General features: G+C 31.6%; 2 protein-coding genes across 2 annotated transcripts; one reads left to right on the top strand and one right to left on the bottom strand.

Moving 5' to 3' along the window:
- Positions 1-1,355: 1,355 nt before the first annotated feature.
- LOC121244874 (type IV inositol polyphosphate 5-phosphatase 11) lies at positions 1,356-5,178 on the bottom strand. The gene is made up of 8 exons (XM_041143102.1): positions 5,016-5,178; positions 4,687-4,874; positions 4,376-4,509; positions 3,559-3,638; positions 3,293-3,421; positions 2,159-2,346; positions 1,906-2,043; positions 1,356-1,638 (listed from the first exon to the last, which is right to left on the bottom strand). The coding sequence occupies exons 2-8, from the start codon at positions 4,822-4,824 to the stop codon at positions 1,474-1,476; spliced, it is 972 nt and encodes a 323-aa protein (XP_040999036.1). The 5' UTR covers positions 4,825-4,874; positions 5,016-5,178; the 3' UTR covers positions 1,356-1,473.
- Positions 5,179-7,799: 2,621 nt separating this feature from the next.
- On the top strand, positions 7,800-11,910 carry LOC121244872 (F-box/FBD/LRR-repeat protein At1g13570-like). Its single transcript, XM_041143100.1, has 4 exons — positions 7,800-7,959; positions 9,765-10,610; positions 10,942-11,097; positions 11,321-11,910. Exons 2-4 carry the CDS (start codon positions 9,804-9,806, stop codon positions 11,600-11,602), a joined length of 1,245 nt encoding a protein of 414 aa, XP_040999034.1. The 5' UTR covers positions 7,800-7,959; positions 9,765-9,803; the 3' UTR covers positions 11,603-11,910.
- The last annotated feature ends 672 nt before the right edge of the window (positions 11,911-12,582 follow it).

Below are 12,582 nucleotides of genomic sequence, written 5' to 3'. Positions count from 1 at the left end.
CTACAGGAGATGTAGTTAGTTATCAAGAATATTTTGGACTGTTTTCTATTTCGGAGGAGCCTCCCTCGAAGCAGGCGTACTAATTTGCCATTTCCAATGTACAATTCACTCAGTTTCATCTTCAATCCATCTTTCTTCTCTTTACATTACAATCTGATAGTTACAGTTTGGGAGCGCTTACAACCAGCCAGCATCAACAAACGGAGAAATCTGTTAATGGAGAAATCAACAAGCAACAACAAAAAAGGGTTTGGGAGGAATGTGTTAATGATGAAATTTAGCATTTTTCTTATTTTCTAGATAAAATGTAAGAAATGAGTTTGTTTTTCTTGGTGGCGAAATGAGTTTGATTTTTGTTTTTTTTCCTTACATAAGCTATGACACGTTTTCGGTTACATGCCACTTATGCAGTGACACTTGTAGCAAAAGGAAAATTCTATACACTACACTACATCTCACTTCTATTCCACTATGTAAGATGTTATCTAATAGTGATAAATATGTCGTATCTTACATAGTGGGATGAAAGTGAGATGGTAGTGTGACATATAGTATTACTCGTAACAGAATTGATTGAAAAGACTATTTAAATATAATATTCATTTAGACCGTATTAATATCCACATGCAACGTACGTCACAATTATATATATGATCATGCACACGCAGTTGGATTAGGTATGTAATGTTGACTATATTGTTCCTTTTATGATGTGAACTGAAATAATTGAGTACTGCCAATTAATAGAGGACTTTTAACCAAATAAATGTCTTTTTTTTTTTTTTTTAAATAAATTAGAATTTTAGTTTTTTATAAGTACTTTTATTCAAACTTCAGTGTTTAGAGTATAAGATCTAGAGATCTAGATTGAGATGGATATTATTATATTTTAATTAGAAAATTAATATTGTAAAAAATCTGGATATATATATTTATATATTTATATAACACACGTAGTTGACCATAACACATAAAAATGCTGGAAAAATTAAAAAAAAAATGCATTTGTATGCTTAGACTTAGCCCCGTTTAGACAGTAAGATAAGATGAGATGATTTTAAATGAAAGTTGAATAAAATATTATTAGAATATTATTTTTTAATATTACTATTGTTTTGAGATTTGAAAAAGTTGAATTATTTATTATATTTTGTGTGAAAATTTGAAAAAATTGTAATAATAAAATGAGATGAGATGAAACACTTTCACCGTTCAAACAAAGCCTTAACTTGCATGCACCATGAAAAGAAAAGAAAGATTATATTTACAAACTAATGTGAAATAAACATCCCTACACCGATTACTGTGGCAGCTATATATGACATAATTTGGATTATAAAATAATTTAAATTTAAATATTTCCTACAAATCAAGTATTGTTATATCAACGGTATGAATATGTGTCCTTAATTTACATCAGTTGTATGAATAATAACTAAAAAAAAAACCTCAGTGAACAGTAGAAAAGTCAGTCTACTGTTTATTGTTAATAAGTTTTAAACAGATGTGAGCTTTAACTGGTTTATGATCAGAGCTGATTATTTCATCCATTGACTCGTAAGAATGTAAGTTGGCATTGATTTTCTCCATGTCTTCTATCTTGAACAATATTCGATCTGTCCATGATGGCACTCTTACCTGCCAATAATCATCATTTTCTTCATAAACATAGAGAAACTAGTCGTACACCCGTGTGATGCATGAGAAATTATTAATAATTAAGTTTGTTTATAACCTAATAGTGAAGTTTTTGCATTTAGAGAACTAAATATTATGAGTAATGCTACATACAGTCGTAGAGTGTGTAAACGTCGCTTAATCGCTTTGAAAAAGAGTTAAGTCCACTATTAGAAAATGCATCATTGTATATGTAATTAAGAATACAAGAAAGACGATTATATATACCTTGTAACTAGTGTCGTACTTGCTACTTCCAACATTATATTTATAGGTTGGCTTGAATGTCAATGTCCCTTCGCAGTAGCCATTGAAAATATGTCCTCTTTCAGCCTCTTGTAAGAGTTGATCTTTGCTTACGAGCATCTGCATACAATTATATATAATTCAAACATTAATATTAATTTAGACAGTAAATTAATCAATTAGATTAATTAATATATAACATATATATAAAATCTTGACACAACGTCTTAATTACTCTGTGAAGGTCTTGGTGTATCAAATTTCTTGCTGGATGTGTATCGATGCCTTGTATTCTGTAATTGAGATCTCCTAACCAGATAGTGATGTGAGCAGGTCTGGCATAAGGGTTCCAGTTCTTGGAGAAGAGTGAGTGTGACATGTGCCTGCACTGCGAGTTTCTCTCTTCTATTCTACGTGCATGAGCTGCATGCATATATTATAATTTATGTCAAAGGATAATCATAAATACATACAACTCTTTACACAATCATGTTTTAAATTAAGGAAGATCTCTGAGTATCTCTCCCGGCCTGGCTCCCCTTATTATCTTTAAAGATATTAATCAATAAATTAAGTAGCTAATAATTTGGCCATCGGAATTTTGGAAATAAGCCTCTGAATATCCCCTTATGGTAAGTAAAACAGATTTGAAACATGTATAATGCTCCATGTTTTGCAGTGAAAGAAGCTAAAATGAATTATATATTTTCTCCCTTTGCACAGTAGAAAATATTGTAATTTACATATTCATATATAGTACCATTGAGTTTAGCTTAGAGAACATGAATATTAAAGCAAATCCCAAAGAACAATACAACTAATTTACTTGGGCCTCGTTTGTTTTCATAATCATTCTCATTTCATCTCATCTCATATAATTATTACAATTTTTTCAAATTTTTTACACAAAATAAAATAAACAATTCAAAATTTTCAAATCCTAATTCAAAAATAATATTAAAAAAATATATTCTAACAATATTTTATTCAACTAATTTCAACTTTTTTTTCAACTCATCTCATCTTATTTCATAAATGTTGTTTGTGTATGGCTCTCAAGTAGCATTAATCAAATGCTTAATAAATGTAGGATGCACACACTTTGTTGATCTATCTTCAAATCTATACCCTAAGATCAACTTGGAAAAACCCTAATTATTAATTTAAGATTCACATGCACCCATGATCATATTATTATTCCAATAATTAATGGTTTTCAAACAAAAGTGCTGTTTCTTGTCCATGGGGTGATGAAGAAAGAAACAAATCATAAAAGCTAAGGCTATAATTCCGGCCATTTAATTTGGGGAGAGACCTTAGGCGAAAATATTACAAAGCAAATAATACAAGAACAAATTAAGCTGCTTACCAGAGAGATGGCATGAAATGAACACCATTCGGATGCCTTTGTAGTTGATGCGAATTGCCACAGCACCTTTCTTTCTCCCAATGAATCCCCCAAAACCCCCAATAGAATGCTTATCTACCTGAAGTACTTCTACAAAATTAAACAGTATTTCAAATTATTTAAGATCTTATAAAAATCAAAGCGATAGTCCCTAACAAAATGAAAAAGAAAATAAAAGAATGATCTCATGATCTTTTAATGAGATCAGAAGAAAATAGACTTGGTACCTTTGCTGAAGAAATCTGAGTACTTCTTTGGTCCAAAGACATACAGCTGCAGAGATTGCATAATTGATTTTCCTAACAGACTTCAATTATCACAAAATAAAATCAATGATCAGTTTTTCGATCCTCCGGCCGCCGGGATTAATAAAAAAACAGCTTGCAGTCTAAAAGAACAAGGAAAAAAAAAAAAAAAAAGATATGAAGAGAAAAGATAACAAAAGCCTAGAGTACTCGATCCTAGCTATACAGCTACCTGGAGATCGAATTTTCACCGCATACTATTCACGTAGTATAATTTAATTTTTAAGATTAAAATTTTAAAACTTACATTCCAAATCAAATTATGACACGTAGATGGTACTGTAAAGTCTTTCAAATAAAATTATTTATATTTTAAAGTAATAATTATGCAGTACCAGATCATGATGGATGCTGTGTGTATATATAAAGATCATTCAGACGTTATAATGTGTATCTATATATAAATAGGTTTGTCATTATCATTAATGTGTGGACATAGAACAATGAACTTTCTTAGTCTTCGAGGCATCCATTTTAAATTTCATTGAACATTATGACCATAGCATTTGTCCTTATAGCGAATAGTCTGCACCAAATTATTCAACTATACGATTTTTCTTTTTCTTTTTTGACATGAACTATACGATTAATTTTCTTCTCGTCACAAGAGTTACATACATATTATATATATATATATATATATATATATATATATATATGGAAAAATATACAGACAGTGATATGAATAAAGGAGATATATAGAAGAAAGAAGAGGCAGGAATGCAGCCTCTGATCTCACATGTGAGTTTCCACAAGAGCAGCCTGCAATGGCTGTAAAATGTTGTTCCGGGGAACCTCCTGCAACCCTATAACCAGAAGATCGAACTTTCGTGATCTGCTCCCTACCATTTCTGCAAGATCTTCGTAACACACCTAATTCATTAAAATAAACCTTTCAATCACAAGATAAAATATCACAAGGAAACATATCAAGATTATATAGAGAGAACGACGTTGCTTTGCAACATTCCTTCTGCATGGAGTTAGATATATATATATATATATATATATATATGTATGGATGTATGTATGTATGTATGTATGTATTACCTGCCCATTCATGTTCCATGTAACGATGCAAAGGCAGAGATCCGAACTGCTCGAGAAATCGCATAGATTATCCGCCCCAACTGTCTTTATTCCTTCATGATCATGATTTGCTGTGTTGTTGGGGTTCATATAAACCATTGGCTTTCTGTGCAAGTACCCTGCTTTTCTTCTTCTTCTTCCTCTTCCTCCTCTGCAGAACCTCAGAAACTCAAATCCCATTTCACAACTTATAACAATCTTATTACACTTTAAATGAGAATATATATATATATATATATATATAAAAGGCGAAAGGTTATAAGGAATTATATTAAGAAGAAAGAACCAACCGCACCCCAGTAGAAATACTGTTCAGATTTCCCATTGATCTTATCTCTTATCTGGAATCTGGATGAAGTAGTTCTTGACAGGATTGCAGCTGTTTCCCAAATGTGAAAGTCCAGAATAAAGGTGAAGAAAAGAGAGCCCAATAATGTTGCAGAGAGATAGAGAGGCAGATTTTTAAGCCATTGACTCGGACCATAAAAGGATATAGGTATTGGAAAATGTGTGCTTTTGGCGGTGAAGACGTCGGAGAAAAGTCAGAGTATACGGATATTACGGATATCTCTCTTATTTGATTACTTTTTTTCTCCACATGTTAGTTGGGATTCATTGACAATTTGAAGAATGAAGAAGATATATCAAAGTTGAGAAGGACCACGATCGATCCCCCAGCTATGCAGGCTTTTAGGGGTCGTGTTACACGAACCGATAATTCAACCGAAGATTCTAAAGGATAAGTACAAATATATATATATTTTTATTTTTTAAAATTATTTTTTATATATTTTTAATAAAAAATAAGTAAAAAATATCAACTCATTAATATTCACTTTTTTTAACCATTAAATAAAAAAATAAAAAAATTAAATAGAAAAAAGCAATGGATCACTTTTATAGGTGCAATTAAAATTTTTCTTTTCTTAATAGGTCCAAGCCAATCATGATGATATCATGATTAGAAGTTCGAAATTTACATTTTTTTTTTATATATATTGGAAAGGAAGTTTTTGGTTTCAATATTTACATTATGAATTTTCCTTTTTAATATGATTATATATTCTTCTTCTTAAATTTTCTTATTTTTAATTATACTTAATGATGTAATGCATTTTAGGTATAGATTTCTTTAAATGGCCAATATATTAAACCACTTAAAATATGTCATATTAAAAAAATAAAATGTAATTAGAGGTGGCAAAATGTACTAGAAAGAGTAGCATATATATAACGTAGATTTCGAAAAGTTATTTGAAAGTCAAAAATCAGGATTGTTAAATCAGTTTTTAAAGCTTTGTTTAATTGTTGAATCAAATTCAACTTAATCATTGATGAGATTTACTATTTTTTTAATTTTTTATAAAAAAAAATTAAGCCTATTTGAGTTTATTTCATACATTTCAACTTAAAAAATTAAACATATTTCAATTTAATAAAAATTAAACTCGTCTTAATAAAATCTATAAAATATTACTATTCATAATTTAACTCAACGCAACTAAATTTTTAAGCCAAGATCAGAATTGTGAGTTTATTTTCAATAAATTGTTTGGGACCCAAAGGAAGAGCCCAACAAATGCAGGCGGAGACCTCTCACAAGCTTTGCAAGCCCATATGTTAAATTATAGGCTCAACTCCTAAAATAGTTTTTTGAATGAGCAATATTAAATATAGTTTCTATTTGAAGATTGTAATGTAAGTTTAAATAATTTTAATTTTAAAATTTTTTAAAATTACAAAATTATCATTTTTAAAATGATATTTTTTCTCATTTAATAAAGAACCTGCATATACAGTCTCCACCTAAAGATTACAAATAGAATTTCTCTTTTTAAATTATATACCTTTTTCAAAATCTTCTCTCTTAAGTTTTCACTTTTATCAAATTATACGTTAGGTTCCACAAATGAATCAGGCTTTATCTACCGACAACTTTGTCATTTGATATTTCCCTAATGTCATAGCGAATAGATATTTTACACGTAGATTTTAAACACAAAAACGTTCCTAAGCCATAAATGATAATAAGGAAGAGTAATGTTAAGAGTAATACTATACATCATCCTAACTTCTATTATCTTTCTATTATTTTATAATGTATTATTAAATAATTAGAGATTATTTATTATATTTCACTTATAAACTTATTATCTAATGCAATATCATGAGATGATGAGAAGAAGATGGAAGTTAGGACGATGAATATATTTTTTCTAATGTTAATATGTCTCGTTTGCATTCAAAACTCACCTTAACTCATCTCAACTCATGTTATTTCATCATTATAACTTTTTCAAATTTCTATACAAAATATAATAAATAATGCAACTTTTTCAAATCTCAAAATAATTTTTTCAAATTTTTATATAAAATATAATAAATAATTTAATTTTTATTTTACTATTCACAAATCATCTTAACGCATCTCAACTTATTTCTGAATCCAAACCATTTAACCTAAAGTCTACAACTCTCATGTATTTTTTTTAAAAATGATGGACTCTATTATTAAAAAAATAATTTTTTACATAAATTTCATATCTAATCGAAATTATATTTAAAAGAGAAATATTTTAATAATAAAAATATTTTATAAAAATAAATTTATAAATTGATATAATTTAATATGATATGTTATATTATAAAATTACTTTAATTATAAATTAGATACGAAGTATTATATGAAAGGGGGCGGCTACTACGCCGCCCCATTTTGACCGCTGGGCATACCGCCCAGCGTAAATTTTTTTTTTTCTTTTTTCTTTTCACATTTTTTTAACATATTTAAATATATTTAAAAAATAAAAAAATACACCAATACATTTAAAATCACTTCCTTAACCATTAAGTAAAAAAAAATAAAATAAAAAAATAAATTTTGACTAGGTATCAAATAGAAATGTCAAATTAGAGAGGTAAAGTAGACTTTCTCTATATGAAATCATGTAATTTTATAAATTTAGTTATCTGATATCTATTATCTGATATCTATTTGTGACCCCCAATTAACAAAAATCAGAAAAAATAAATTAAAGATTAACAAAAAGCTAAAAGGGAACATTAATAAAAATAAAATTCGCGTTGTGCCTGTCTATTCTTCCATGGTGAATTCGTAGCCTCGAAGGAATGTAGTAGGTCTGGTCAATGTGAGTCTTCTGTTTCTCTTTGTCGATTTCACTTCCTTCTTCGAGTTCGAAGATTCAACTGGAACCCATTTCCTCGCTTTTACAGGTTCGAGAAAAAAGTTAATCTTTTCTTCTATTCCAGTTCCGTAGAGTTCACTAATTTGAATATTTCGGGAATTTTTTTTTTTTCATACTAGGTTTCTCAAACTCAAGACGAACACAAGAATTCGGCTTTGGATTGTAAGAAAATCATGGGTTTAGTTTTTCTTCTTAGAGATTTTGAAACAGATCATGGTTGTTGGAAATTGGGTTCTATCTCAAGTTTATGAGATAAGCTAACTCCAATGCTGGTGCATAGCCTTAGAAGTAACGATTAGAGCTTGAATTATCTTTCGAAGCTCGATGATTGAAAGCTTCAGTTTTTGTACTGTGAGAGAATAGTGTGGTTTGCTTGCATACTAAGCCATCCACCCCAAGTTATGGATTTTAATCACTAGAAGAGTAGAAAGATTTAGCAGATCCGGTTTTAATCACTAGAAGAGTAGAAAGATTGTGCATTACCTCGTGTTACTTGAATGACTTATCAACAATTTCATTCTCCAAAAACAATGAATTGGTAGTAGCAGGTTCACTCATTTCGTGTAGAAAGGCAATTCATGCTTTCATCCTTTGATTGAAACCGATGTTTATGTTTCTTTGAAATAGATGGTGATTGTATTCAAAACAATATGTGTGATACTCCATATGATACTGATAAGAGTAGGTAGTGTATGAGATCTCACATTGCTTGGGAGGAGAAGTTCTTACTCTTTATAATGTTCCAATAGGACTCCAATTGTATCATTGACTAGTCATTTTCGAGGATAGGCCAAAGTGGTTTGGGTCTTCCATTGGGGCGTTACAATATGTCTTGTGGAGTTTTCTATTACAACATTTCAACATCTTTTCACATGATAATTCTTTTCTTGGGGCTGGTTCGCGCACAGTGGGGGGGGGGGGGGGGGGGGGGGGGGGGTGGTTTGCATGATATAGAAAATGGCTCCTCAGTTTAGAAATGAACGTTTTAGAATCAGCTTTCAGAGTAGATAAACCTTTCAAGTGCTCTGATGACTTCATGAGCGATCATTGTCTTTTTAGACCATTCTACCCAACTTATATCTTTTATGTTCTTTCAGTTAGATATGGTGCCGTTAGCTTGTGGTCTTGCAGCTTATGACTCCAGGATTTCAAATGTTTTCTTTGGGCACGCAGGGTTTTAATTTTTTGAGTTTTATACAAGTATATTAAAGACTTTGACTGCACATTTTTTTCTTATCTAGTTATGGAAAAATTAGCGGTGTTCCTTTGGGTCTCAATTGCCAGTTTACACTTTCCATTACCCAACACTATTATTTGCAGTTCAAATTCTTTCTCCTCCTAAGATTTGGCTTTTGCTTTAACCAATAAAGGGCAGCAACAAAAATCTTTAATACCAGCACTGGCATGGACTGTTTTGTTCTGATTACACCATCAAGGATTTGCTCGTTTTCATCAACAAGTGCCCCAAGGCACACCACTATACCTGGATCAAACTCTTGTTGAATTAGAACTCTGTCTGGACTATGACAGTCATGTTCGAGAGTCGCTTCAGAAAGAGTGCTCTATTTTTAATGAAGAAAATGTAATGTGATATGGTACAGGTTTTTGTATTATATTATTTCCTGGGCTTTGTGATGGAACTTAATTTGTTTAGTTGAAATTATTTAATTTGGTTAAAGACATTGTGGTAACCATATCTCACTCTCTTAAATGACTTGTTTCCCTAATCTTTGTAAAGGTTCTCTCTCTCTCTGAAATGTTACTATCTAAATGACCAGGTACCCCTAGTCTTTATATCTGATTTCTGAAATCCTTTTTCCTCAAATATTTCAGAAACAAAGATAAGCATCAATGTGCCAGTGCTAAGTGGAGATGGAGCTAGATAAGATCAGCAACTTACCAGGGCATGTTATAGATCAAATTTTGTCACAGTTGTCTATTAAGGAGGCAGTAAAGACAAGTATTTTGTCAAGCAAGTGGAGGTTCAAATGGGCTACACTTCCACATCTTGTGTTTGATAATCAATGTTTCCCAGTTTCTTCTCAAGATCAAACTATTGTCAAGAATAAACTTGTGAGCATTGTTGATCATGTTCTCTTACTTCATAATGGACCGATATACAAGTTCAAGCTTTCACATCGAGATCTTCTAGGAATTACCGACATTGATCGGTGGATTCTTCATCTATCAAGGTGCTCTATCAAAGAGTTTGTTCTTGAAATTTGGAAAGGGCAGCGCTACAAGATGCCTTCTTCTTTATTTTTATGCCAGAATCTGGTTCACTTAGAGTTATTTAATTGTTTCCTAAAACCTCCATTGACATTTAAAGGCTTTGGGAGCTTGAAGAGCCTTGATCTACAGCATGTGACCTTGGCCCAAGATGTGTTTGAAAGTCTGATTTCTAGCTGCCCTCTGCTTGAAAGATTGACATTGATGAACTTTGATGGTTTCGCCCATCTCAACATTAATGCACCAAATCTCCAATATTTTGATATTGGAGGTGATTTTGAGGATATTAGTTTTGAACATACCTCCAGTTTAGCTGTTGTTTCCATTGGATTATACGTAAATGTCGGCAATGACATAAAGCAAGTTTATTCCAATTCTAGCAATTTGCTTAAATTTTTTGTTCATCTACCCGTTATCCGAAGGCTGGAGGTTCAGAGTTACTTTTTGAAGGTAATGATTATGATAGTGTAAGATAAATAAGGGGCCCTCACATGTGGCGTGCCACATGAAAGTGCTCGAGTTCATTGGGCTTTAAAAATTGCCAATGATTTGAAATGAAGTTTCCTCTTTCTACACTGAAGGGATTTTTCCAGATTTCAGTTACTGAACTCGTTTATGTGATTGTTTGGTCATTTTACTTTTTTTTTGGCATTCCCACCATCAACTTGTCTGCTTAAATCCCAAGGAACAGATTCACTTGTCATGGGCAGGTCCAAATGCTACTTTACTGCACATGTTTGAGGTTGATTTTTATATGTTCTCTATCTTCTTTTTTCTCCAGTATTTGGCTGTTGGAATTTTGCCAGGAAGGTTGCCTATCCCATGTGTCAATCTTAACTATCTTTCTTTGCGCATAAACTTCAACGATTCAGAGGAGGTTTTAACAGCTCTGTGCCTGTTAAGAAGTTCACCTAATCTACAAGAACTAGAAGTTTTGGTGAGTTTCTTCTATTGATTATTTACTTTAGCTTCGTTGAAATCAACACAACAGGCATGTGCATGCTGTCGAGCACCTGGCCTTGCTGTTTCTATCGATCCTTGTGTTTGTTCTGCTAAATTGTAGACCAAATAATAAATCCTTCATTTTGGAGATAATTTTGGGAATTTTCCAAGATTTTAATTCCACATAATTCTTTTTTTATTCCATGTAACTTGTATAGGCTCGCCCGGAGGAGCTGGCTGCTGTGGCAAAAGTCATCAACTTTCAGGAAGATGACCATTCGAGTTGTACACTCAACCAACTGCAACTAGTGAAGATATTTGGCATCTCTGGTACACAACGTGAATTGAATTTCATCAAATTAGTGCTATTGGCTTCTCCCGTGCTCGAAAGAATGACTGTTAAGCCTGCTTCCATTGATGGAAGCTGGGAGTTGGTTAAAGAATTGCTGCGATTCAGGCGAGCCTCCATGATAGCAGAAGTCATTTACTTGGACCCATAACTCATCAGTGAGTTTGGCAACTGAAAGTAGGTTTATTTGAAAAGGGAAAAGAGAAAAAAAAAAAAAAAAAACCTGGATTTGACGGCGGTCTGGAGAAGGTATGGGAACCCTTATACTGGCATTTGTGGTGCTATGAAAGTTGGAAGTGTTCTGGTATGACTTTCAACCTGTATTTGGCAGAAATCATTGTAGTATGGTAGGAAGGAAGCTCTTGCATTTCTTTTCTGCATCATAGGTGCTTTAGTATAACTACTTTCGCACAAACAAGCTGTGGCCTGTTCAAACAAAAAATATAGTCTGATCTCGAAGATACCATAATTTATTCTGATATGTATGGCATTTTTAAAAAAAAAAAAAAAAAAAAAAATTAAGAAGTTGGGTATTAGTGACCATAGGTGGCTTTCCTTCGCGTTTGGATAATGAGGTATTCTGAAGTATTTTATGAATGGTAATGAAAAAGTAATAATAGAATATCGAATAGTAGTAAAAAGTAGGTGGAAATTAATAATAAAATAATGAATTGTAGTGAGGTATTCTCAGAATACCTGAGAAAGTAATATCTGAGAATATCTTGACACCCAAACTCACATGGATTACTGGATAATAAGTTGAGATGATTTTATCATCCAAACCAGACAGTGTTCAATGATTAAAGAGAGCATTGCTGTCAAGTCATGGCTTAAAACTTAAAACTTAGATTTACACCCTTCTAATCTTCTTAATAACCTATTACATAAAATAACCAAAAAATATAAAATAATCATAAAAATAATCACATGGTAACAATATCATAATCAACTTCTCAGTTTACATTGTCTGCTTGGTTTGACATTAAAACAGAAAAAACAAAGCTTACAAAGATTGTTAATCATACAAAGAATATTAAGAAAGTTGGTTGTCACCAAATCTGGTTGCTCCCATGGACCCCACTACAGCAAAAACACTTCTGAGGAATGTTTGAGCTAGACACCTCAAGTAAA

Source organism: Juglans microcarpa x Juglans regia, chromosome 8S (genome assembly GCF_004785595.1).
Source record: "Juglans microcarpa x Juglans regia isolate MS1-56 chromosome 8S, Jm3101_v1.0, whole genome shotgun sequence".
Lineage (NCBI taxonomy): Eukaryota > Viridiplantae > Streptophyta > Magnoliopsida > Fagales > Juglandaceae > Juglans > Juglans microcarpa x Juglans regia.
The sequence above is the reverse complement of the archived record's forward strand: the minus strand, read 5'-3'. Positions and strand labels throughout refer to the sequence as shown.